Source organism: Tinamus guttatus, unplaced genomic scaffold (genome assembly GCF_059628265.1).
Source record: "Tinamus guttatus ecotype Peru unplaced genomic scaffold, ASM5962826v1 Tinamus_guttatus_pri_ptg000051l, whole genome shotgun sequence".
NCBI lineage: Eukaryota > Metazoa > Chordata > Aves > Tinamiformes > Tinamidae > Tinamus > Tinamus guttatus.
In genome coordinates, this window is record NW_028288585.1 from 1474817 (window position 1) to 1502101 (window position 27285).

Here is a 27285-nt window from a genome sequence, read left to right on the forward strand (position 1 = left end):
CACTGAGCAAAAAAACCCAAACAGCATTAACCATGGAAACTGTAGAATGCAGAATTTAATAACAACTTGTCCTGGAAAAGCTACATCATGCGACGATTTTAAAGATAATATCAGAGAAGGAGCCGCAGAATAGAACACAAGAGAGGAGCTAGAGAAAGATCCAAAGGAAAACACAGCTCTAATTTAATTCTATAGCTACCTAATTCAATCTGCAGTGCTTTGCTGTGACTCTTCTTGCTACTTTTCGCATGGGAATACAAAAGTGTAAAAACTGGATCATATCAAAGGTTTCTCTAGTCAAGTATATGTCTACAAATGTGACGGCAACAGATACCTGCGGAAAAGTATAATAACAAGGCAACCATAGAGTGATAAATCTCCAGTGAATTTCCCCATTCTTCAGCAACTTGGGGCTTAAGAATTTTCCAAAGAACCGGCACTATTTGTCTGACACCCTCTATGTTTTATTATTCCATTAACTTCATAATTATTTTCCAATACATTAAAGTCCTGTGGTAGGGAGCTCCAACTTTAGTTGTGTAACAGAAGGAGGACCTGATTATCCTTTTTGAACTTTCTATCTGATAGATTTTACATCCTTGTTTTCACACTTAAAAAGGGCAAAACAAATAAATAAAATCTCTACTGAGCTTTTGCCTTCCACTCATGATTTTACAGGCCACAGAACAAAACACACTTTTCCTAGCTGTGCTCCTTCCAGATTGAAGTCCATGCTGTCACTTCTTAATTGGAAGATGCCTAATGCTCTTGATTACCTTTTGCACCTCCTCTGGATTTTTCCCAATACCCTCATACCCACTTTGAGATGTGGGAACCAGAACTACACACAGTATTCAAGATACAGCACAATATGGTTATTAGTAACAGTGACTTCATCGAGATGTTTTTGCTTTCTTCTCTAATTCTTTTCCGAATCGTTCCTAAATTTCATTTGTTTATGTGACTAGTACTTAATAGTGAACTCTAATTCCAGTATCATTTTCGTGAACAGCAATATGCAATATGCAATGTTTGAATTGTATCTCCCTCTGTCACTTTATAAGTAGCGTCTATAAGTACCTCAAGGGAGGCAGTGAGGAGGATGGTGCTGGCCTCTTTTCACTGGTGGCCACTGACAGAACTAGAGATAATGGCCACAAACTGAAGCACCAAAAGTTCCACAGGAACTTAAGGAAAAAATTTTTAACAGTGAGGGTGACAGAGCACTGGAACAGGCTGCCCACAGAGGTTGTGGAGTCTCCTTCTCTGGAGAGCTTCCAAACCCGCTTGGACGCAGTCCTGTGCCACGTGCTCTAGGTGACCCTGTGTGTGCAGGGGGGTTGGACTAGATGATCTCCAGAGGACCCTTCCCACCTTAAGCATTCTACGATTCTATGATAATTATTTACACTGAGTTTTATATACCACTTTCAATATTGCCACATCCCTTGAAAATCTTTGCATCCTATTTTCAGCTTTACTATCATATGTAACTTAGCATTAGGATAAAATGATGAGATTTTCTGCTACCTGTTTTGTGATGTTATATATCTAGCTCCTATTACTAAGAAAAAAAAAAAGGTAATTTGAGAAAGAATTAGTACATAAAAATGAAAGACAGTCTTGTAATTTCACATCCTGTTAATTAGAGTTTTTAAACTTTACAGTTATGGTGAAATTGTGTTTGTTTTTATGGTTAGAAACCTGGATAATTACTAAACTCACTACTATTACTGAACTGTCACATACATCTGATGTGCTATGCAACCAATAAGGTTTGATACAGGAATTCGGAACCTCTCACAGCAACAGTCACCTTACAGAGGAACATTCTTTTCTGACACTCAAAGAACTGGAGTTTAAAGTCCATTACAAGAAAGAACACACATTGACAGAATTGAGGAATGAGGGAATGAGGACTTTTTTTGTGATATTAAAAACATCACTACAAAACCTTTTCAGTGCACTAACATGTGCAACTGAAAAGTCTTATTCATCTATGCATCAACTTATTCTTTGCATATACACGTATGCAGGGTGCCAGGGAACACCTCTCTCCTGCTCTGCCCACTGGATTGGCTTCCCTTGCTTTTCCACAACCTCCCCTTCCAGAAAATCCCTATGTGCAGCTGTGTAGAACAACACGGCTCCGAGGAGCTCTTCCAGTATCCTGCAGCAGCTAACGTAGGGGAAGAGGCCACGCTGCTAATGATAGAAACATTCTAGTCATACACGTCCTTTCATAATTAAAGATAAATGACTGACGTAGTGAACATTTCTATGCGACTCAGATTACAGATCAATATACATGAATATACCTTTTCTCCTGGAAGACCAGCAACACCATCCTGTCCTTTGGCACCCACTTCACCCTATAAAACAAATTACTTAGTTACAAGTTCTAAAACTTCTGATACTGTTAACTACTGCTCAGATCATTCATATCCGATTCCATCTAAATATAAATAAAAACTTGCACTTGTTCTCAACATTGGAACAAGTTGCCCAGAAATTGTTGGAGATATTCAAAAGTCAACTAGACATTGTCCTGCGTAACGTGCTCTAGCTCACCCTGCCTAAGTAGGGGAGGATTGGACTATTTGATCTCTAGAGAAATGTGATTCATCAGAAAAATAATTTCTACCTCTGCAAATCTGTTTATCAATCACACATAATAATGTATCAGAGGAGCGCAGGGCAGGGTTCCATATATGTGACACCCAAACCACACAAAATAAATACATTTAAAAACATTTATAAAGTCAATTAATGCCCTCATCTGACAAATACTTGCACATACACATTTTCTTATAAAGTAGTTCTGCTGATTTTAAGGGAATTCGTTGGGATGGCAAAGCTAAATCAAGCAGATACATTCAGGGGTTGTGTGTTCTTCACTAAGGAGGTTCAATAAAAAGACTTCTTTGGTAACAGCCACAGGCACATGATACTTTAAAATGACATTGCTTAAACCCACTCCTTCCTGCCCTCAGAAAGAAACCAAACTCCAAATTGCTGTGAGAAAATATTAGAGAGACATATCACTGATTTATCAGGAGATAATGCAACTTTCCAGCAGCTGCAAATCATTCCATGAGACTTAAAAATGATTGAAGAAAGCACCAAACATAAATATTGCATAACAATGTCAAGTACAAGAGCTACAAAGCTTAAAATTAAAAAAAAAAAAGAAGGAAAAAAAAAAAAAAAGGAGGATACTAGAAGAGCATAATGAAGGCACTGAAACCAATTATATTCTTTCCGTAAAAAAGCTTTAAGTTTGCACACTTGTACCAATGGGAGAAAATTCTCTGGCAAACAGAAAATGTACTGTCTTTTTCACAGTAATCCAATTCTTTACGATGAGGATCTCACTATCAAATTCTTTTTCAATAGAAAGTGTTGAACAAATAAGCAAAGGAGTCACAATTAAACAACAAATAATTGATTTTTAAGAGATTTTACAGGATGAAAACTTGTCTTTAATGCCCAAATCCAAAATCGCATTCCCGGAAAACCCTCCTGAGAAATTAGCCATCCATACTCACTAAATAAGTGCTGCATTTTTTAAATAGAACAGCCTTAGGAACTTGTAATTCTGATCCTCAGCATATGCAGGAACATCTCAGCATTTGGCAAAGTCCACAAACAGCCAATAAACCCATTCTGAAATAACAAATATTTACCACTCTAATGATCTTCCCAAATGGGAGCCACATACAGTGATGTAGCAGCCACTTTTTTTTTTTTCCATCTGTAGCATGTGGGACTGGAGATGCTTAATTCATCAGTCTAGCAGAAGACCCTGGCCCACGGGGCAGGCATGGTCTGTCCTCTGTCCAGCCTACGGTGCTCCAGCCTGGACCTTGGCTGGCCGGCGCCATTGATGCCCAATGTCAGCACCAGTTGCTGCCATTTCTCGAACCGTTCCAAAGCTCAGAGGTGGGACGTTAAGTGAACCTCAAAGTGAACGTCATCCCACCGGGCAGGGCTCCTACCTGAGAGTAAGGAGACATGGTACCTACCAAGATGAATATTCATGCATTTTACATGAGACAACCACTGCGAAAAGTGCATAACCATTTCCTAAGATACAACCAAGTCTCTTCACAGGTTTAAAGCAATTTTAATTTACGTAACTACAGTAAAATAACATCAGCTAGGCACCTTAGAACTAAAATACCACCACTGCTTCAGGCTGTGAAGCAATCTTACCCAAAAGAACTTCAGAGACAGGATGCCATAAGTACCTTTATTTTATTTTGTTAATGTAAATATAATATTTCTATAAAATTTCTGCTCCAAAATGAAGTTATTAAATTTTCCATTTCCAGTAAGATTGGCAAGGAGGCACTAAAGTATCTAACAACAGTACGTGCCCATTATAAAATATTTAATCTATGGATAAAGGAAGAATTTATAATGCTGCCATTAGGCTGCCTCTCAGCAGGTGCAAACACACCACGCTGCCCACAGAAACTGTCCTGTGAAGTGCTCACCTCTCACAGAATCACAGAATGGTTGAGGTTGGAAGACACCTCTAGAGGTCATCTAGTCCAACCCCCCTGCTCAAGCAGGGACACCTAGAGCACATGGCACAGGGTGGCATCCAGGCAGGTTTGGAAGATCTCCAGAGAAGGAGACTCCACAACCTCTCTGGGCAGCCTGTTCCAGGGCTCTGTCACCCTCACAGCAAAGAAGTTCTTCCTCACATGGAGATGGAACTTCCTGTGTTTCAACTTATACCCATTACCCCTTGTCCTGTCTCTGGCCACCACCAAGAAGAGTTTGGCCCCATCATCTCTACATTCTCCCTTAACGTACTTGTACATATTGATCAGATCTCCTCTCAATCTTCTCTTTTCTAGACAAAACAGGGCCAACTCACTTAGTCTTTCCTCCAGTCCCTTAATCATCTTTGTTGCTCCACGCTGGACCTTCTCTAGAAGCTCCACGTCCCTCTTGTACTGGGGAGCCCAGAACTGCATCTAATACTCCAGGTGTGGCCTCACCAGAGCTGAGCTGAGGGGCAGGATCCCCTCCCTCAGCCTGCTGGCAACACTCCTCCTGATGCAGGCCAGGATCCCATTGGCCTTCTGGGCCACCAGGGCACATTGCTGACTCATGGTTAACTTGTCAGTCAGGACTCCCAAATCCCTCTCTTGCGGAGCTGCTTTCAACCCCTAATCTGTACTGGTGCCTGGGGTTATTCCTCCCCAAGTGCAGGACCCTGCTCCTGCCCTTGGCGAACCTCATGAGGTTCCTCTCTGCCCAACTCTCCAACCTGTCTCCTTATACTCTGCTCTGGACTGCACTCCCGAGTGAGGCTTAGGGTGTTTAAAATTGCTTTTTGTCTCTAACCTCAGGGAAAAGAAGATAATATCAAGTGCTAGAGTCAAGGCTCCTTGTTATTTTTTTCTAACAGCAGAGTGGTATATGCTGATGACTGTCACCTGAACTTTAAAATAAGTTGTCACACCGTTGAACTATTGTTGTTGCTTCTCTACTATCCATAAATCTTATCCATCCTTGCTTGCCATCTACTTCAGTTTCTGAAAATCCATTCACAGAAGCCATCACAAGTAGCTACGTCTGCAGAGCCTGGCTGAAAGTGTTGTTGTTTATAACATGTGAGCCAAGCAAATCAATCAAAACAAGCAACTGCCACCCCAAAATTTTAATCCACTGACAAGAAATAATAATGATTAAGACGAATATGGGGGATACTTTGCATGTCTTATACTTTTCAAATATTGGAATGGTCCTTAATATAGGTAGGCTAAAACAGTCCTATCTCAAAAGTGGAATAAAATTTTATGTGCATGAATGGCATAAACCCTCTTGTAGTGTGAGAGATGACGCAGGAATAGCCCCAAGTTACCTTATCTAATCACCAACAGAATGACTGTTATATCTATGCACACTCCGTTCTCTTATGCCACTGTCAACTATTTTAATACACCAGACCACTCTCCTACATTCAGCAGTGTTATTTTACATACTATATACTCTAAATTTATACAGCCTACTACATGTGTCAGGAAGTCTTTAGAATACATGACTTATTAACTAGCTAGCCAGGGTAAATTTACACTGTTTTTTTCATAACTGCAGATGGATTCCCTTCTTGAAGACTTGAAGACAATTATTTTCCAAAGGAAATGAGTTATGCCTCTATCTCATAATTCTGAGTTTAATAACCACAGTGAGAAAAGCATTATTTTTTCATGCTTTTTTTTTTCTAATTAGTTTAAAGACTAGACATCACATATTGTATAACCTATAATGGTATTACTGAACATTCATACAAGCAGTCTGATAGGATAAAAGGAAAAACAAATGGCAAAATCATTTTTCATTTTCATTTTTTTTTTGTGATTATTTGGTATTTTCCTTTGCTTCTGCAGATTTCAAAGTGCTTTACAGAAGGGAAAAAGCATCACTTTCTTACATTCAGGATGCCAAAAGTGCATACATGAGAGGAAGAAATAGAGTTACTGACCTCAGGAAAGTCCATAATATTTGGAATTGAAAGCAAGTAATATGATACAGGGGTCTGGTTCCCCATATCATCCAGTTCGTTCCTAGTCTGTTGTGCCTGTATGACTCTCCTGAGCATTAGAAGACATTCAATACATAGAAAAGATCAGAACCTAACTCACAATTTCTGGAGACAAAAAATGAAGAAAATAGCTAACCAGCAGCAACCAGCAATCCAGAGAAGAATGTCTCACATCACCTTAGAAGATTACAAAAAAACCCTTCTCCTGTGAGAGAGAAGCAATGAGAAACTGTTAGTGTTTTTGAGACATGGGACAGCCACCGGGAAAATCAGCATTATGTGAACAAGCTTCAGAGATGAGACTTTCCTTCTCAGGCTTATAATCACCTCAAACTTAAAGAAAAGGATCAAGCTGAGGTGTGTTGTTAAAAATGCAATACAAATATTTCACTGTGTTCATTTAAAACTTCTCTGGTGAGAAAAAAAACCTCAAAACCATTTCAAGAAGGATGAGAACTCTAAATCCCTTTCAGCACTTCTGGAAATGAACCAAAGGATATCTGCTATGTCTCATAGTTCTGCTGGAGATGGGGAGAGAGAACAGGGAGAACATTTAGGGCCCCATTCTATCTGAGGCTCATACAAAAGAATGATTTGATTTCCCTGCACAAGACTAATCTCACCCATCTTGTCAGAACTGTAAATTAGATACATGGAAATACATCCTTAGCTGGTCTATGTGACCAACGATATCTGAACGCTACAAAGGCAACAACAATTTTTGAGCTGCTGAACACTAACACCACAATGTTGGTGTTATGGATTATGAGGCCCACTCGGCGTAATAACGTTCTAAAACAGGACTGCAAGCTTTAAGTCTACTGTTAGGATTTTCTACTGAGGGTAACAACGAAAATTCATTTCAACAGTGGCCAAGATATTTATTGAATAACACACTGAGGCCACAGCACATTTTTTCAGAGCATGACATCTTGCAAACAATAGGATGGCCACTATTTTTGTCACCATTTTTGACAAGGTTTATTTTGGTTATAAGTGGAAAGTCAGTAGGCTGACACGAAAATGTCACTGTCAGCTTTCCATCACACTTTTCTTAAGCTGAGCCAAATACTTAAAGAGAGTACAGGCAGCAAATTCTTCTTCAAATGATAATTGAATGTGCCAAACTGCCTTCCATCTGAAGTGGAAACAATTTTGCACATCTGACACCACCTGCAATATTACACTTGAGAGCACTTCGTTGCACTGCTTCAGAGAGTTTCAAAAGCGATTGACCTTTGCATTTTTGTGCCATTTACCCATTATTCAATGCACCTGTTGTAGAACTAGGAACTACATGCTGGTAGCAAACAAAAAATACAGAACCTATTTCCTTTATCATGTATTACTATTGCAGAATCATGTACAGCAGGGATAATACGAAGCAAAATGTTCTGCTAGAGAGAATGACAAGTGGCTACCATTTAAGTTAACAGATTATAGTCTTTTCTCATCTAATCACCCTCTCCTCCCCTCTCCCCCCCAAAAGTAACCATTCTATTTTAATATCTATATTTGCAATTTAGAAGACAAAATAATTTAAAACATTAACTTAAAACAAGTCTACAAGGAATTTGAAAGGAGGAAAATATTCCTTGTGAAGTTCTTCAGGTCAAAGTAGGGTCCTGTACTTATTGGATCCCACCAGCCCTAGCAGCCTCCCAAGATAGAGCCTGGAGTGGGAAGGGGTAGAAAGAGAAACTCCAGAGGACCCAAGCCTGAGGAAGAGGAAAGTCCCACCCCATGGTAGGATGTCATACTCATACTAGCAAGGGCCTCAGGGTGCCACAGTGCTGTAACCTGCTGCACCTGAGGACAAACTGCATCTCTTGGCATTCTGAGGAATACTGGAATGGTGAACATGACAGCAAAGGAAACATAGAGTTGTTGCAGAGACTAGCAAAGAAAGGTGAAAAGGGCAGTAAGACACATTCTTTATTCTCTGTAAGTTCTTTTATCATTGTACTATAAATATTTTTCTTGTGCGCCAATATATTGCATAAACGAGTCCTAAAATAGCCTCTGAAAAGGCTATTTCTTTTATTAAAATATAATTGAACAAAGCATGCTCTAATAGCAAAGTAGTTCTCTAGGGTGTGCATCAATAGGCACTTTAATGTCTGAAAACGTTCTGCCTCTGGCTTTTTCTTCCTCTCATATTTAAAGCGTTATCTATCTTAGATCTATTAAGATAGCTTAGAATGGGTTATTACTATACTAAAATTTTAATTCTGTTTGAGTTTTAAGGTTTTAAACCTTTTGTGAGCTTCAGGCTTACTGAAAGTAAACGAAAATCAGAAGATATCATACAATTACTGTCATAGCCTCTGTGATATAGGAAATAGTTTTTATATTCAATAAACATGTAATTATTCAAATTACTGCCATCCATATTCTCTCTCTTTCTCAAGTACTTCTACATATTGAGAATAAAACAGGACATTCATATTATGATCAAAAGAGATCGCTGAATTACAAAAAAAATATTAAGTTCGGGGCTGATGTCTATTTTGCTGACTATGCAGAATGTGGAACCGTAGCCCTGGAGAACACACCAAAATATATGAAGTCACAGGAGGGTTCCATGTGATGTCCAACCACTTGAAAATTGAGAAAGATATTCCGTTCTTGCCTGCGAAGAACGTTACAGAAAGGGTCACACAGAATATTTCTTAGGGATAACCTAAATTCTAAAACTGGCTGCTGTTTCTATCTAACGGGAAAAATAAATCTATCACAGAGTCTAAAATGTGAGTGCCAAGGGCTTAAAGCGAAAGATATCAAAGTTGTTATTGACAACTTTTTAAGTCTTAATTATTCAGGTGTTAAAGGTTGTCCTTACTCTATGGGATCTTCCAGCAGATATCCCACAGAGCAAACACTACCAATCCCAGCTTCCATGGGAAATTAAAGGGGCAGGGACTACTGTCCTTGAGGCAACTTTTTCCTGTACAAAAGGGGCATATGGTGGCATATGGTATCAAACTGAACAGTGAGGCAGACTTGAAGCAAGGCAGACTTGAAATAAAGCAGCTCCTCAACCCTTGAACCTTCTCAAAGTCCATAGATATTTTGACTGGTAACTGAAGAAATGCCCTTGGGACGCCATAAAGAACGTATAATGGAAGGTGGGGTATACAAACCGGGAGGTCACCAACACAAATGGATTAATTTTGATCAGCAGTGCTCTTGTACATTTTAGAGAGATGGTTTGCCAGAGATACATCAATATTTACATGAAAGCCTGTTCTTGTGAAAACATGGCAAAATTTGGGCCCACAATACATCCCAGTCTCTGGCACAGACCCCATTTAGAGGTATGTGGATGAAGTTTGCCAAGTGCAGAGGAATGAAATGGAAACAGCAGTCATGCTTTGTACCGGTTATAGTTTAGATACACCACAGCAGACAAGACCCAGTCCTATCTAACAACTACATTAGACTGTAAGAGAAGAGCAATCTTGGGGGCCCAAATATAGTTTAATACTAATTTGTGTACATCATTCCTACCCATCCCACAGCAATCAAAATAGAGGTAAATTCAGTCATACATTAAATAATTTGGAAATTGGTAAGAGAAAAAGATGAGATGTGGGGATGAGAAATGCCATGACAAACAATAGACCGGAATCATATATGCACACAGAATTTTCCAAGAAAGGTGTTAAAAAATAAAAGTAATTTATTTTCCCCTGGACTTTTTAATATATTTAGTTGGATGCTAATAATACCATGATTTAGAAGCAAAAGAAAATCAGACAACTCAGAGAAACCCCTTTTGCTTTGAGACTGAAACCCTGGCCAGCCTGGCTATCATCAGGATGCAGCCTAATTCGTATATTTCACATATATTTTCATATTTTGTATATATTTCATATATACTACATTCATATATACTGTTCCTTTCCTTTATACAGTGTGGCAGTAAGCTATGTATCCTATAGATCGTAACGGTCTTACGTCTTCCCATTATTGCTTGCTGTAACTATTGATAAAACAAGGCCATTGTTGAGGGCAGGTGTACTGAAACCTTACACAAATGCAGAAACAAAACAAGAAAATGGTACAAATTCCTCAAAAAGCATAGCATTGCCTCCATCATGGTAGGCACTATTCCTTTGCTTCCAAAGGATAACAGTGAGACCACTTCGGCAACCACATTGGTGATGTGACTCAAGAGATGCACTTTGTTGAATTGGTATGTCAAGAGATAGCGCGGCCTGAAAGGTTGGACTACGGAAAGCATCTAAGAGGGTAAAATTGAACAGTGCAATTCCAACCTTGGAAGTCCTTGGATAGTTAATGCTGCACAGAAAGAGGTAAAACTTATTTCAGTAACAGAGACAGGAGAAGTGTCAGTCTACAAGTCTCTTCTGTTTTGAATACTCCAGTGGTACCTATAAAATGACATTTCTTACGTGGAAGTTACTGAATGATGGAAAAGCCCTGTAGTAATATTTTTTGCTTTCACACTGAAAACAAACAAATCAAAACCTAGCAAGTCCTGCTCAATATTACGGAAGGTTCACAAGCAGCTTTCTAGCTGGCCACGTCTGACTTTAAAGATTAAAGTCACAGTGCAGGATTCTCGCCATTAGCAGTGCATACACAAATACATTTACAGGACTGAGAAAACCTTGTCAGATGTGACATTTTTCCTTTCCTTTTTTGAGGAAGATTAAGAGAACAAACAGGATGTGCCAGCAGTATTTGATGTACATAGGGAGGTAAATAGTAACCCGTGGAGTAACCACGGAAGCTCCGAGCTGCCCAGCAGGAAGGCAACACACACAGAACCACAGACTGACCAACAAGGGCATTACCCTGTGCATAAGATTTGAGAGAGACAATGTAATAGGTTTTTTGTTTGTTTGTTTTTTTTTTTTTTTTTTTTTTTTTTTTTTTACCTTTTCACCTTTAACTCCTTTCTGGCCTGGCAAACCAGCTGCTCCTGGTAATCCTGCTTCTCCCTGTTAAAAAAAAAAATAGAAATAATAAAAACAGAGGATCCAAAACATGTTAAGTAGTTGTTTTTCCTAGTCTAGATCACAAAAGTCTAACGACACAAATAAGTCAGAATAAACAGGGCACAAAAACATCAAGAGAAGAATTAAAAAAAATTGTAGAAAATCATTCATTCTCAAATAAAACCACTTAGATTAAATACAAGGTGGCAAGAGTAATTTTAATTGTTATAATTTATCTTTTTCTTTCATGTGTTCACATCATGCAACCTCACAGCTCTTTGCAATGCTAACTTTTAAAATAATCTAAAATATTTTCTTAACTGGGAAATAAAATATTATATTTAATATAATACAAGATAAATACATAATATATACTTATGTATTGCATTACATATTACTTATACTATGATTATATTGTACATATTTATATATATGTATGGTAAGGCATAATATCATGTAATTCAACATATTTATGATAATGTTATAGAAAATATAATATTACAATATTTTAACAGCAATAAGGTATTTCATATTTACTGAAAAAATATATATGCTTTTATATCTTGCAGAAAATAAACACCATGATACATTAAAAAAAAGAAAAGAAATTCTCATACTTTATTTGGGAAGCAGAAACATCTTTCTCTAGATTCTTGCTGGGTTTCTGAAAGAGCATATATTTTGCTGCCATGAACACTCACTGGGGAAGAAGTGGTAACAAATAACCTGTCGTCATGAGGGCACTGAAATAAAAGTAACATATTATGGTTTTTAGTCACTTTTGATTAACAGATAAGTATAATCCAAATCCTATTTCTACCTTATTTATGCTTAATGCTACTATAAAAATGCCTTTACAAGTAAGCCACTATAATACCTACACAAGGGAAAATCTGTTGTAAAATGAAGTCTAGCCATTAAGAACCTTCTGTACCGAAATCAATTCTGGTCAAAAATGATCCGACCGGCCCACTTCTTTCCCTGACAGAGCCCCAAAAGAGGAAGAAACCCTCAAATTACAAGAAGCAAAACCAGAAAGTGCCCATGTAAAGAAAAGGGTCAATTCCTTCCCACACTGACATACAAAGTGTTAGAGTGAAGTGGAAGATGGAAGGGAAAAAACAATGAATATTGTTCTTTTTTATTTTGTTTTGGGCACATGCAGCTTGAAAACAAACAAATAAAAATCCTTGAAGCCAGTTCTCAGCTGTCTGACACCCATCATTAATTACAGAAGCTCTGTGTAATGAGGTCTCCAGTGAGCTCTCTTTCAAGAGACTCCCAGAAGATTTACATATTTGTGTAAAACAATTTGTATCTAAGTACGTTTACACCTTTCCTTAAATTAATGAAAATTTAGCTCTTACAATCACTAAGAAAGTGATGAAAAAATCCAGGAAAATATAATACTAGTTAAGTCATAAACAAGTTGTCCATTATCTTTACATCTACAACACAAGAAGAATACTTGAAATTAATGCTACTTTTATCTATATAGATGAATGAACATTTAAGATGCTATTAATAAAACATGCCCTTCATCTTTCTGTGTGCATATATAATTAGTTTTTTCACTGTTTTTTATCACTATGTCATAACCTCTTAATAAATTATAATTGTATTTCTGTGCAATTTCAAATGGAATCTACAGAAGAATACACTCATTTTACTTAGCCATGAGACGGTACATTCAAGAAGAAGTCAGGCTTTCGTTATTATCAGGAATATATTTTGAAATATATTTGAGCAAGAACATCTGCCCTACGAGGAGAGGTTGAGGGAGCTGGGCCTGTTCAGCCTGGAGAAGAGAAGGCTGAGAGGGGATCTAATCAGTGTATATAAGTACCTCAAGAGACGGAGTGCAGAGGATGGTGCTGGCCTCTTTTCAGTGCTGGCCACTGATAGGACTAGAAGAAATGGCCGGAAACTGAAGAACCAAAAGTTCCACAGGAACTTAAGGAAAAATTTCTTAACAGTGAGGTTGACACAGCACTGGAACAGGCTGCCCAGAGAGGTTGTGGAGTCTCCTTCTCTGGAGATCTTCAAAACCCGCTTGGACGCAGTCCTGTGCCACGTGCTCTAGGTGACCCTGCGTGTGCAGAGGGGTTGGACTAGATGATCTCTAGAGGTCCCTTCCAACCCTAAGCATTCTATGATTCTATGAAGAAATTGATATATAAAATTGAAACTTCCTTTGGTAAGTTAGATCCATCCTCTCCTACCCTTCTAAGCACATATCAGCTGCCAGTTCACACAAAGTGAACTGTTCCTCTCTTCCTGGGGAGTTTAGTCCTTCCATTCTAGCTCCCTTCTTTCCATTTCTTTGGAGAAGCTCAATTAGTCCTTCTGAAAACTAGTTTGTTTTGACTGCAGGATAAGTGATGGTACTTTCCACTCTCTCAGGAGAGTCTTCTTTTATAGACATTACTACCCAACTAATATTTTAATATGCGCTTTTCTAATGCCTTTTTTTTTTCAAATTAGCCTAATTTGACAAAACTGTATTCTACTGTATTTCTAGTATCTATCCAGTTAATAGTTTGTACAGATTCCATCTATCAAAACAAAGGGAAAAAGTGCCTCTACTGAATCAAATGAATCCTTTATGTTAAACAATATACACAACTTAGCACATGCATTATAAAGATAAGAGTATTTGCCAATTACTGATTCATTGCTCCATATACTGAAATAATGAAAACAGCCTCAGTCCTCTGTTCCATGCAAACCCTCTCGTGTACTTGCTTTTCACCCGCAATACTGCACTAGTTACAATTATTATTAAAATAGTCCCTTCTATTGGAAGTCATCCTCTGGTCATTGGCACTGCTTTATTTTCTCTGATCTCAGACTCCCTCACTTACTAGTTAGATATTAACCAATGTCAAGAAATGTATCTAAAAGCAATACTAGCAGCTAGTGCTAAGTTTAGAGACATTTTTAATGAAGTTCCACTATGTCATTTATTTAAGCAACAAGCAAGCATGTGCCCAGCAGTCTACCATGACTCCTGGCAAACAGGATTCATTAGAGGAAATTAATCTAAAGTTCCCTTTGCAACTTCTTTAATGGCTCTGTAATAAGAAACAACAAAATCTTTTACCTTCACATCTGTATTTTAACAGAAAACTTACTAGGTCTGCAGATATTTCACAACACGTATGGTCTGTTGCAAGTTTTGGATTACAATAAACTGTTAGGTGTTGAAGTTCAATCTATTAAGAAACACAAAACAAGATATTTATATGAGCTGTAAAAAAAAAATAATCTGTTTTGGCATGTATTTTCCAAACTTGGCAGCAAAAATGGACAAAATCCAGGACTTAACAATTATACAGTTCCTCACTTCAGGAACAAATCCACGTTTCTTTGATATAAACCCCATTTTAGACGCTTTAAATATTAGGTAAAATCTTTTAGACTTAGATTAAAATTGTTATTTATTATTTTATTAATTTTGTGTAAGGTTTTATTAAATCTTTGTGTAAGTTGGAGCTCTCTGCACTACTCTTGCTCTATGTGCTCCATAGGCACCGCATAATGCATTCTCTGCAAACGATCTTTTTGGAAGTGGAGCCAGTGAACTGCAAGGAACTATGGAGTACAGGTTTGATAAGCCCTGTTTCACATTTGCTGCCTCTCACTCTGGATAGACCTTTGCCTGGACCTCTACAGTCCTTTGCCACTACATCACCTGGACAGCAAAAATCATAAGTTTTGTACATAAGAGTTTTACTTTAGAGATTTTGGGTGGTTTAGTGGAGAGGAACACCACCTAATTTTAAGCAGCTAATTTGCCCTTACAAAAGCCAGTCGAGGGACCACACTGATTTCAGTAACTCACACTAACGTCTAGAGGCCTCATTTCAACAAACAGCTTTGCTAAAATATGCACTTCTTTTTGCATCTGTTTTGTATTCTCTTCACTTATTTTCTCCCTTGCCCTGCGTATTGAGGAGAATGAGTGGTGGTAAAGGATCTGCTCTGCTCCCTTTGCCAGTTTTATGCCAGCATTTTCCTCCAAGTAGGGAATTCTTGACTGGCAACATCCACCCAGAGTTATGCAGGCAAAGCCATAAAAATCAACAAGGCAAAAAGAATCTGTTCCCTATTCTGCATGTAGCTTGGTAATAAGGGAATGATACACATATTTCAAACAAATACAAGCTGTATTCTACAAAATAAAATGAAGTATGAAACTTGGCTCCATGAAGCCAATCACAAGGTTAATCATTTGGATGAGTTGAGGCCAAAGTGCATAAGCACCTTACAGGAACGATCCCTCTTACAACGCTGCCTTATGATTATAATAGGCTATTTTAATCTGAAACTGTGCAGTGAACAGTATACAGCTGAAACTTTCACATGGTCACAATAAACCTTGAGCTAGAGGCTTTAAAGCTGGTAACTTGATATCAGTATATTAAAAACAAACTGACATTTCCTGCAACTTTCAGATTCATTGCTCTGAGCTCTCTATACAAGGAAACGTAAGAGAATGCTTCTGGAACAGAATATAGCCCAGAATATCAAAAGTACCACTTTTACTGTAGCTGAGACAACAGGGTCTTTTTTGTGTTTTCTCCCAGCAATGCTGCATTACAACTTACTCTACCTTGCGTTTGCATTTCATTCTAGAAGACCTGCACATCTTGCTCACTGCCTCTGCTCACTCCACTCCAGTGGAGGAAACGGCCTATCTTAAAACGGTCAGCTGCAAACGCAGGCCTGGTACTCGTACGAGAAGCGCAGGGAGCTCGCTTCCAGCCACCTGCCAGCACCTCTCAGCTGCAGCAGGGAGCCACAAACACAAACAACAGGTCCCTGCTTCAGCCTGGCTGAATCATCCTTGCTTGCAATGCCACCTTTATAAATAGGTGATCCTTAATTCTTTTTTTTTTTTTTTGTACCTCTCCTTTAGCAGAGAGCAACAAATTGCTGCAAGATGACAGATATAAATTTGCATTTATCATTCATGTATTTGAATCTCAAAAAACTGAAATAAAAGATAACTACGAGAAGCTACACTTTAATATATTAAAAATCTACAATAATTACATGGCTGTCACTCCAAAGTGAACAAATCAGAATAAAGATTCCTGAAACCAGGACCTGAGTTTTTGCAGTCCTTACTTTGGTAAAGATGGGCTTACCTTAACAGATACTACAGATACTACTACAATGAATATCACTTAGAGGAGGAAAAAAAAGCAACTAAAGACAGCACATTAAGAATATGTATGCAAAATTAATAACTAGTTACGAACTTCTTTATCTCCATAATTCCTTACAATAACGTTAGTTAAAGGTGATTTCCAAGTTACACAGTTTTGTTTTCATGCTACTCACATCTACTGGTTTATCATCTGCGGCCCGAGAAGCAATCAGAGTCCTTCCCTGAAAGTCAATGGTGAATTTTTCATCAGTCTGCTTTCTCTCAATTAAATTACAATCCAAATAGAGGGAAATGATCCCGGGCTGCACGCTAATACCAAGTTTATGCCACTGCCGGTCAAACAATGGATAGATTTCTCGATTCCTAAAAGTGTAGTGCAGTATATTTCCCTGAGCAGATTTGGTCATATACTCCACAACTTTTTTTGCACCATCTATAAGGACAGAGATCTGAAAGTAAAATAAAATAAAAAAGTGGTTATTTACAAGACAGAATATATAAATTAAACACATATATTATCCAGATATAATAAAAAATCATTTTACTGCATAAATTGGGCCAGAATTGTGAAGCATTCTTTTAGGTAACTTCTTAAACACACATCACCTATAAACCATAATATGCCTTCTATTCCAGTGTGTAGTTTTAGTCAATAGAGTTTGCTTAATTTCTGTAGTCCCTATAACTGCTACTTCAGAGCAGTCTGTCTATTCTGTGTAAACTGCAGCTAGATCTACTGAGGAAACTCTGTATCTGTCCTATTACTATATATATATATAAAAGAAAACTAAATGGAAAAAAAAATCAAAGAAGCCTCTAACCTCAGGTGTGTCATACTGATTTAAAATTTGCCATATATACCACCGCTCTTTCTTGGTGCTTCGTCGTACACGGAACGTTGCTATTAGAGAGTATTCTTCAGGAAGCCCCTTTGGAAATACTTGCCTACAGAAGGGAGGAAAAGAGAGTTTTGTTTGTTCTTATGCAGACACAAACAATGTTTAAAAGATGTAGACAGAAATAAGGTGAATATAGGGAAACAAATATTCTCATACAAACATTCTCATACAAATTCACTAGGATAAATGCTCAAAAGTGCTTCTTCTCACTTCTTCCAGCTGAAAAACACAACTCTATCTGAAAAGCACAATCTATCTGTAAGAACAAATAGCTAAGGATAAAAATTTCCCTAATAATTTTTGCGTTTTTATTTTTTAATATTTAATTACTATCAATGGGAATCTTAAAGAACTACTGCAAAATGAATGTCATAGATAAGTATACTTGAAATATTGCTTTCCCCAATTTATTGCTTTGAAGCATCACAGAAACACCCTCTCTTGCAATCCCACATTGCAAGAGAATACATAAAGATGAAATTTCTGTAACGAGCAAAATCAACTCAGAGAGGTTTCCTGGCTGACAAGTAAAATGATGAGGATGTGAGGCTGGTAGAAGGAAATAGAAAAGGCAGCACATCAGAGTCAGGCTCCAAAAGAGCTATCCCCCAGCACACAGGGTTGAGAGCACTACCAAGTAGTCAGCTGTGCCATGGAATTCAGATTATCCTGAACTCCATGGAGATTCACTTCTGAGGGAGAGAAGAAGACAGGTTGCTTTACTTTTTTATGTTGGAGAATTATACTGGAATTGCTATGCTATGAATATATTATTATTATTTGTACTGAGAAGCGGGTTGATGACACTTTACAGCTGTTATCACCTGTGAAAAGCTGCAGAGTGCGGGAGAGGTTCCTGAATACTGAAAGGACAAGTATGGTATCTTTAAAAGGGTAAGCAGGAATATTTGCAGAACTAGAGGCCTCACCTCCATCCCTAGGAACAGCAATTGGCAAATCCTGCTGGAAGCCATTTCCAGGCATAATGTGAACAACAAGGTGCTTGGAAACAGCCAGGACTAAATAACCAACTGATTTCTTTCTGTGATGAAATGACCAGCTCTGTGGACAAACAGAGAGCAGTAGCTGCCATTTAGCTTGAGGTAAGAGCAAGGCCTTCAACCCTGTCCCCTAAAGCATCTTTGCAGTCAAGATGGGGAAGCAAGGGCTGGACTACAGGATATCTAGAAAAACAGGGCTAAGCTAAGCTCAGGGCTAAGCTCAAGGGTAGTGCTCCAGCGCTCAAAGTCCAGCAAGGTGGCAGGGAGCTCCTCAGAAGTTAAAAGTGGGGTCAGTACTGTGACTATCAATGATGACATGGCCAAGGGAGAAAGTGGCCCCACAGGCTAGGCACAAGCCTGCTCAGTAAGCAGCTCCACAGGAAAAGTGCTGGGCGGTTCAACTGGACAACAAACCCATCTTCAGCCAGCAAGGAGCTTTTGAAGTGAAAAAGGAGAACTGCATCCTAAGCAAGAGGGCAGTAGTGTAAACCAATGTCTTGTCTTCAGTAAATAATTTAATCCTGTACACTTTTCTCATTTTGTCCAAGATACTTCCCGCTAACAGCTTGAAAGAAAGGGTAGCAATCTGTCTAGTTTCTTTCTCATAGTGCTTACCTGCATCTCAACTCTTGTCCTATTTCCAAGTGGTTTAGTAAAACAGTTAAGAAACAAACTTTTATATAATGTGCACTAACACAGCCAAAACATTTTAGAAAAGTTTCTGAAAGAAACATTCAAAATTTTAAAAGGCAAACAATATTATTTGTTTAGATAGCATTTCAAGTGTCAGGGAGGCTTAAAGTAATAGGAGACAACAGAACAAAAATGTGTTCCATTTATTATTAGAATACGTAAGATGTCCAGAAACTTCTTGAAGTTGTTTTGCAGATGTATCATATCAGTCACACTCCTCCTTTCATTTCATAAAGGTTTTGAATTGTTTCTCATCTACAGCTCTCTACCCTTCTCTCATTAATGTAAATTCCCCTCTTGTCTCCAGCTATGGAAGTTAAGGAAATTTAATTTGCTTTGGATGGCTACTCAGATGCTTCCAGACATACTACATGGGTTACTGTCATAAACCTGAAATGACACGTCTTTACTTGTGCGAGGTTCTGTAACCAATACAGCTAGTCATACCTCCAGATAGTTTACAGTTCTGCACTTGCGTATTGCTGGTATTAGATGATACTTTCTGCATACATGATAAACATATTCTTTAGTCTTTCATTAATTAAAATATCAAATAGGACAGTATCTGGATCCAAGTCTGGCAAAACCCATTTACTTCTGCCTTTTAACACTGAAACATCTATAACTGTAATAGAGCATAAGGGCATGGGAGAGCAGCCAGTCCAGTTCTGTGATAAAACAGGAATCAGGTATTGGACACAGTCCAAAGAAGTAATTTCCACAGAAGAAGCTTTTTAGCAGGATTACAGCAGGCCTTTATACAAGGGGGTCTTTCCTGCAGTGCCAAATTAACTGAAGTGCGCTGACTTCAAAGAGGGTATCAGAGCTTTGGTCTTGTCAGCTGGTGCTTTTCTCCTTTCTCTCTCTCTCTTTTTTTTTTTTTTTTTTTTTTTTTGATAAAAACTTTGTTGCACATCAGTAAGCAACTATAATTCCATCTTTAGTTATATAGAAATAAACCATTTACTTATCATAGCAGGAAAAAAAAAAAAAAAAGGTTTTCCCCCCTCCTACTCAGGTCTCTAAAGTTTCCTCTATTCTGCTCCACGGAATGTCTTTTGGAATGCAATTAGTTGGAACAGTGTACTGCAAACATTACTTCCTGCATGAAGATTTCAGTGTTATCACTTTGCAAGCTATTGGTGTTTGCTGCAGTGTCTGCATCTGTGCTTTTCATTTATCTCATTCTTTGAAAATGAATAATTTGGGATGCAGAAGTTTCAAAACAAAAAAAGTCAATTGCACAATCCTAATTTCAGTATAGAATTAGTGTCTGCTTAACGATTACCAGAGACTCTAGAGTTGAGTTATAGACTGCTTTTAATAGCAGTTTTTTTTTGAAATGCAAACCTTTTAAACAGTTCATAAAAGCAGGTGGTATTCTGATTCATTCTGTGATCCAGGTAGCAAGTCAGACATGTTTTAGAGGTACAGACTTGTAATTATCTTAGAGAATAAAATAATTTTAAAGATGAATAAAGTTAGTTATTTGTTTTGAAACACATTTTTGCCCAAGTCTGATGAAGTCAAACCAATCTAAAACTCAAGACATGTGAATCACTGATCCTGAAAGTCACTCGAAGTCAAGTCAAAGTCAGGTCAAACCCTGCTTCTCAAAGCAAGGGCAACGTCAAGTTAGATCAGGTTAATATGAGCCCAATCCAAGGGAGTTTTCAAAGTCTCCAAGGACGGAGATTATTTCACAAATCTCTGGAAAACTTCCTCCAGTGTCTGACCCAACCACACAGTGATTTTTCCCCTCTCATTGCACTTGGTGCCCATTGCCTTTTGTCTAGATTAAACAAGCCCAGCTCACTCTCCTCAAACATCCGGTGCCCTAGTCATCTTGGTGGGCCTCCATTGGGCTCACCCCAGCAAGTTGCTCCCTCTCCTGGAAAGCCCCATCTGGACACAGAACTCCAGATGTGGTCTCACAGATGTCAAATGGAGGGAAACAGTCACTTCCCTTAGCCTGTAAGGCACACTTTTGCTCAGTTGACCCCAATGCAGTTCACCTTTTTCATTTGGCAAGAGCACCTTGCTGACCAAATATTAGCTTGTGACTAGCAGGATCCTTTCTGTACAGCTGCTTTCTGAGCAAGCTAGTGCCCAGCCTGTACTGTCTCATTCCTTCTTAGCTGCTGAACTTCTTTGCATCTGCTTTTGCTGAACTTCATGCAGTCTTTGATAGCCCCTTTCTCCAGTCTGTCAGGGTCCTTCTGAATGCCAGCCCTACCTTTTGACATACTTACCATTCCCAATTTAGAACTTAAAAATATATATTTCAAATTATATTCAGAAAACACCAGATACACTGCAAAGAATTGCACCTTGCTTAATGAAATTACCACAACAGAGGTAAAATTGATGTAAACAAATGACTCAAATAATAGCCAAATAAAACAATGTGATATATTAGGCTTTATAAGAAAACAGAACAGAAAAGAAGCAATCTCTCCACTATTCTTTGAAGGACGGTATAAAACTATATTTTTCAATTATCCTAACAGCAAGCCACCAGCAAAGTACACAACCACTCTATACCAAAGATTTAACAGAAGTAATGAAGCATTCTGGGAAGCATTCTCAGTGCATAAGCAAATGAACATTCTCTGATGAGTAATTAATGGAAATTCATTAACTGATGTCTTAAAGGATGTGCTTTACATTCAATGCCTCCAGTCAGATGGTGATGGGCCTAGAGGAAAAATACTCAAAAAAAATACACACTAGATACATATTTTCCCCCATGCTCTTGCTCATTCTAAATGGTTTCAAGTGAATGTAATAGAATAAAAAGCCTTAAAGTGACTTAGCTAATCGGTAAGATATTACAACAAAATCTAGGTTGCATAGAGTGGAAGTTACCATTTTGTAAAGTTTGGTCAAAAAATCTACAGAACTGTACCTATTATGTATATGTTTTAAATAATAAATATAAAAAGATATTTGCTGAAAAAATCTGTAATAAGTCAGCTTAAAACCTCATGATATATTGGAACATGATAAAATTATAAAATATCTCAAAATATTGAATTTGGAATTCATAAATTCTTGGAATGTTTAATATACTGTTTCAGCTTGTTTTATCTTCCAATACGCAAAAGGGATCTCTACAAAAAAAACTAACAAGACATTTCACATAGAATGACAACAGTAAAGAAGCTGCACTAAATATTAACCAAAAATATATGTGTATATATATACATATATAAAATAGAATCATAGAATCATAGAAAATGATCAAGCTGTTCCCCATGTCAGCAAGTACTTCCTCATAGACTTTTCACCCTTTCATGTCATACAGGAAAAGGGCAAGGAAAATGAGAGAATAAAGTTAGGAGAGATGATAAGGATGAAGGAAAGCTTTGCCAAACTCACTTCCAAGTCTATCGATGTAAAGCACAAACACAGAGAGGACAGTCATCTAGAGCAGTGGATCAGAGTGCCTAAGCCAGGAGGAATAAAAGACATAGCAGGTCTTAACAAATCCCTAACGCTGCAGAGACATGTGATGGCACTACTAAATTCTGTGCAAAATCAACTATAAAACAGGGACATGAAATAATATACAAGTTAAAACAAAAATGTGAATTAAGTCATCCTTGGCTTCTGATCTCCATTCTGGGAAATGCTTTTGTACTTTTGGACAAAAGCATCTGAAGAAAATTAATAATAATTAATTACACTGGAGCACAAACATGAATCTGATATTTTCCTCCCCCAGGAAACATCCTTGTCAGCAGGACAGACAGTTAAGTTGCATCATTACTGTTTAGCTTCCTCTGCTTAGGACAATCCAGATCAGATATCCTCCTTCCTGGCTGTCTGCTCTAACCTTTAGGCTATTTAAAAAGCTGTCTTCTCTTCCTCCTCTTCACCTTTTCTACAGTGAAAGTGATCATGACTACCATGTTTGGTTTTGAATTCAATGCTGTCCAAATTTATCATGTGTGATAAGCACGGTCAATGAATTAGGTAACTCTGGGGACACTGGCTGAGTTCAGGCATCTCTGTATACATCTCTGAGCCACAGAGAAACTTGGGAGGGAAGTTAATGTCTGACTGCTTAAACCATGGTGCTTCTGAACTCCACTGAAACTTATACCCAGACATGTAGCAAACCATGTGGTGCAAAATGATTCATTTTAGATGCCACCAGAGGTTAGGTGGTGCTTGAGATTAGACAAAAAAGAATCCTTCCATTAGACTTAGGGACCTAAAGTCACAGTGAATTATATTTTAGGTGGAATTTAAATAGCCTGAACAGGCTCTTGGTTTGTACAGTCAGTAATATATAATTAAAAACAAAAGTTGATGAATGGAGCACTGTGTTCTCAAAGGCCAGCACACCCTTGGTGGAAACTGCTGAAAACAATAGCAGGAATTGAAGCGCATGGGCTGAACACAGAGGCTTGGATTTTACATCACCCAAGCCCGCCTGCTCGAGGTGTGCTGTAAATTACAGAGGCCACAGCTGCCAGATTGCAGAAACAAAAGAAAAATGCCTAATATAACAGTACAGACACCTCTTAGTAAGCCCTAGATTGAAGCATGAGGCAGATGCACTAAGAATGTTAACAAATACACACTGACCTTCCAGCAGCATTTACATGGCACCCTGTTAAGGCATACACCTACATACATACCTGCATACCAAAGCTGCAGAAAACTTTTGTTGCACCCTCCCCTTCTCTTAGTGGGATAAATGTGGCCATATTTTTTTTCCTAAAAATGGGTCCTGTGGCTCTTGCACAGCACAGACTGCACCTTATCAGGTTATCAGGAGAGCAGTTACAGGAATCTTGCATCCATATTTGTGCATATTTTCCAATATTTGTAATGAAAAAGTAGATTGACTTTTTAATATGTATTTGCTTATTAATCTGTTTAAAGTTCTGAAAATTTCTGAAATGCTATCACCTGGTTTGCCCAGTGCTACCACATTTAAAGAAGTAATTATGAATGAATTAACTGTGTATTCACTGTGCTATAAAAAGTTTTAGTTCTATCTTTGTAAAGCAGCATTGAATTACCCATATCAAATTTAGTAAGGCAATCCTTTATTTATCTTGTTTTTATTTTTAAAAAAGCACTCATGGAAAACCAGCATCTATTTTTAAATCTTGTGAACTCTAATTGTTCCATGCTGAATAAGAACGCACTACAGTAAATGATAAACTTCCGTATTTACAAGTATCAATGAAGCCTCTAGCTTGCTGAATATCTTCAGGAAGGGAAAGATGAGCCAGCTTATATTTCCTGAGAGTGAAGTGAGAGATGTTTAGAGTTTATAGCAAGACACATCTTTCCAGCTGACATATACCATTACTTCTATATGTCATTTGTAACATGACAACGCTGCAGTAATTTGGTGATCAGAACTCAAAAAGTCACTTTAAACAGCTTTCCTATCATGGATGATGGTGTGTTCAGTCTCAGACTGAGACACTGAAATTTTGCCCTTTTTGTGTTCACTAATGAAACCCAAACTGAGATCAGTTACCAGTAGAAAAGCAAAACTCATGTGATCAAATGTAAAAAAAATCCTCCACATTTTTGTCAACGCTTCCACATCAGATTATTGTATTCCTGGTTCTCACTTTTTGCCTAAACTTGAATAGTTCAATGAGGAGAGAGAACACTATACTTTTACTTGAAAAGTATTTAAAATATTTCATTTAGGCAGAGGTTGGTAAAGAACAGCTGTCTGATGCCCAAAATAAGAAATAATTTCACGTCCATCCATCTTCCTCAAATCACACTAGGATTCACTATGCAGTTTCATATTGCATTAGGCCTCGAGTTGTTTTCATATGACACATTATATGATGCAACTTAAGGAATTATGCAAACAGCTTAAGACTTATTAATCATTTAGGGAGAGCACAGCCACTCAGAAATTTGCCACTGAATGCAAAGCTGAAAAGAATTTCAGCATTGGAAAAAGGGATTTACCAAATATTTTATATACTTGATCATACTTCTGTTTCCATTTACTGAATAGGAATAGATTAGCTCTCATTTTTAATACTCAGGGGAGATTAGAAAAAAAAATTGTGAAAGTCAGCGTGCTGTTGTTATAGAAATATTAAGGGACATTAAAAAACAAAAGCATTTGAACCAGAAATACAAATCTAAAAATTACTATGCCTCCTCACAGCACTTCTTTTCTAATATTTCCAGACGGATTATGTATTCTTATTTGCAGAAACTACTAGTATATTCATTGCCCTAATGAATTCCAAGACTAGCCTTCCAACAATTTCAAAGTGCTTTGGTAGTAACAATGCCTGTTTTTAAGTTTGGAAATTTTTGGTACATTTCATAATAAACACATCCTTAAAAGTAATAACATATATTGAAAATCGGAAATGCAACATTTTTTTTCTCTTCATTTGCTTAAGTAGAACCTGCAGTCTGATAAAGTTTTGAAAAAATAAATCAGGTAAACATTTAGACTTCTGAAGTCTTATTTTGTAGGAAGAAGCTTTCCACACTTGTTACAATACAGTTGCCTTGCTCAGCGTGGTTATTTGTTTTATGAACTAAATAGGTCTCCAAGCAATCGGTGAACTTTCCTTGTATCTGGGAAACAATTAAGAAAGCAAGAATATGTGATTTGTAATCATTTACTCTTTCTATCACTTAGTAATGCATTTAATTTAAAATGAAAAGTATGAAAGCTTCTTTTTTCCATTCCATACATGTGCTCAGAAATTAGCAACAGTATCACACTATAAAATAATATTTTCGAAGAGCACATTTCCCTTCTAAATTATCATACTTTATCCTGAATGCTGCACAGTAAATTAAGCTGCTCTAACATGTTTCAAATACTGCGATTTGTTGTACGGAATATCTCCTATTGCATGCATGTCTTATCATTCAACATGAATGTCCCAGGAAACCTCAGTTCTGTCCTTGTTCAAAATCAGATTAATAAATTGATGTCCTCTATAAGGAAATTACTGAGGGTCTGACATATTCTTGACAAGCTATCCACAAAATAAACTAACTAAAGCGTTCTCTTTGGAGAGTAATATGAGTGGAGGAATCTGCAGTAACATGATGATTTGTCCTTTCTTTCAGCGATTCTGTGGTTGTATCCTAAGAGGCTGTCTTCGTTCAAAATTTAAAGCATTTTAAGGCTCGCTTAAAGGAACAGCAGAGATTTAAGTTTTCCTCAGATCATTCAAGAACAGTATCAAACTTTTGACATTTTTATATAGTCACTCATCCCATTTAGCCATGACGAACATCCCAAAATTCGATTGTGATAGACTTTTTCAATTATGGCAATATTCATGAGAACAAATGTGAATTCAAATACCTTTAAAGTAATCTTATATAATTCCTTCAACATCTACCCCGGGACTTTATTTAGAGATTTCGCAAGCAGCTCTATAACTAATTTGGCCCTTCTAGTTTGTTCCTAGTAAGGGAACAAAGACAACAGATCTAGTTATTTAAAAAGTATGCTATTTGGCAGCCTCTGAAGTAAATGAGATATTAAGTTCTTATGCTAAATATGATTATCTAGAGTGGAACGAGTTACTCAGCTGAGCAAGGAACTCTCTGATGATTTTAGAAAAAGAACAAAACACTGTAACCTCTGAAAGCCAGCTAGCAGCAAGAATTGCTCTAGAGGCATTTTTACATGCTTCTTATCCTGAGACCAAATCTATTGGTACAGTGTTAATTATTTGTAGATATTAGTGGTTGCTGTTGTCTGAAAAAGCAAAAGAGGCAGACTAGAGTGGAAGATTTGTCCATTTGCAGCCATGATCTTTTTATACTGAAGACAGAAGAGGTGCTTCATACTTTCTGGGACCGGGGACGGGCAGAGGAGGAGAGAGGCAAGGAAGGAAAAAAGAAAAACGGCATTTCTGTTTCCTTGGCCTATACATTCATATATTCTCCAGAGGAAGAAGCTACGACATTTCAGCATCCACCTTTTCATAAAGGCTTTCAGAGACAACATGCC

The 27285-nt window shown here is 37.6% G+C and overlaps 1 protein-coding gene across 1 annotated transcript in view; it reads right to left on the reverse strand.

Annotated features, from left to right (window-relative positions):
* COL19A1 (collagen type XIX alpha 1 chain) overlaps positions 1 to 27285 on the reverse strand; it is a 179007-nt gene that overhangs the window by 132778 nt on the left and 18944 nt on the right. The window contains exons 4-9 of the mRNA XM_088539915.1: positions 17527 to 17650; positions 16879 to 17154; positions 14664 to 14744; positions 12147 to 12272; positions 11470 to 11532; positions 2319 to 2372 (exon numbers count right to left, since the gene is read on the reverse strand). Coding sequence (XP_088396041.1) covers positions 2319 to 2372; positions 11470 to 11532; positions 12147 to 12272; positions 14664 to 14744; positions 16879 to 17154; positions 17527 to 17650 — 724 coding nt within the window. The remainder of the gene's footprint in view (positions 1 to 2318; positions 2373 to 11469; positions 11533 to 12146; positions 12273 to 14663; positions 14745 to 16878; positions 17155 to 17526; positions 17651 to 27285) is intronic.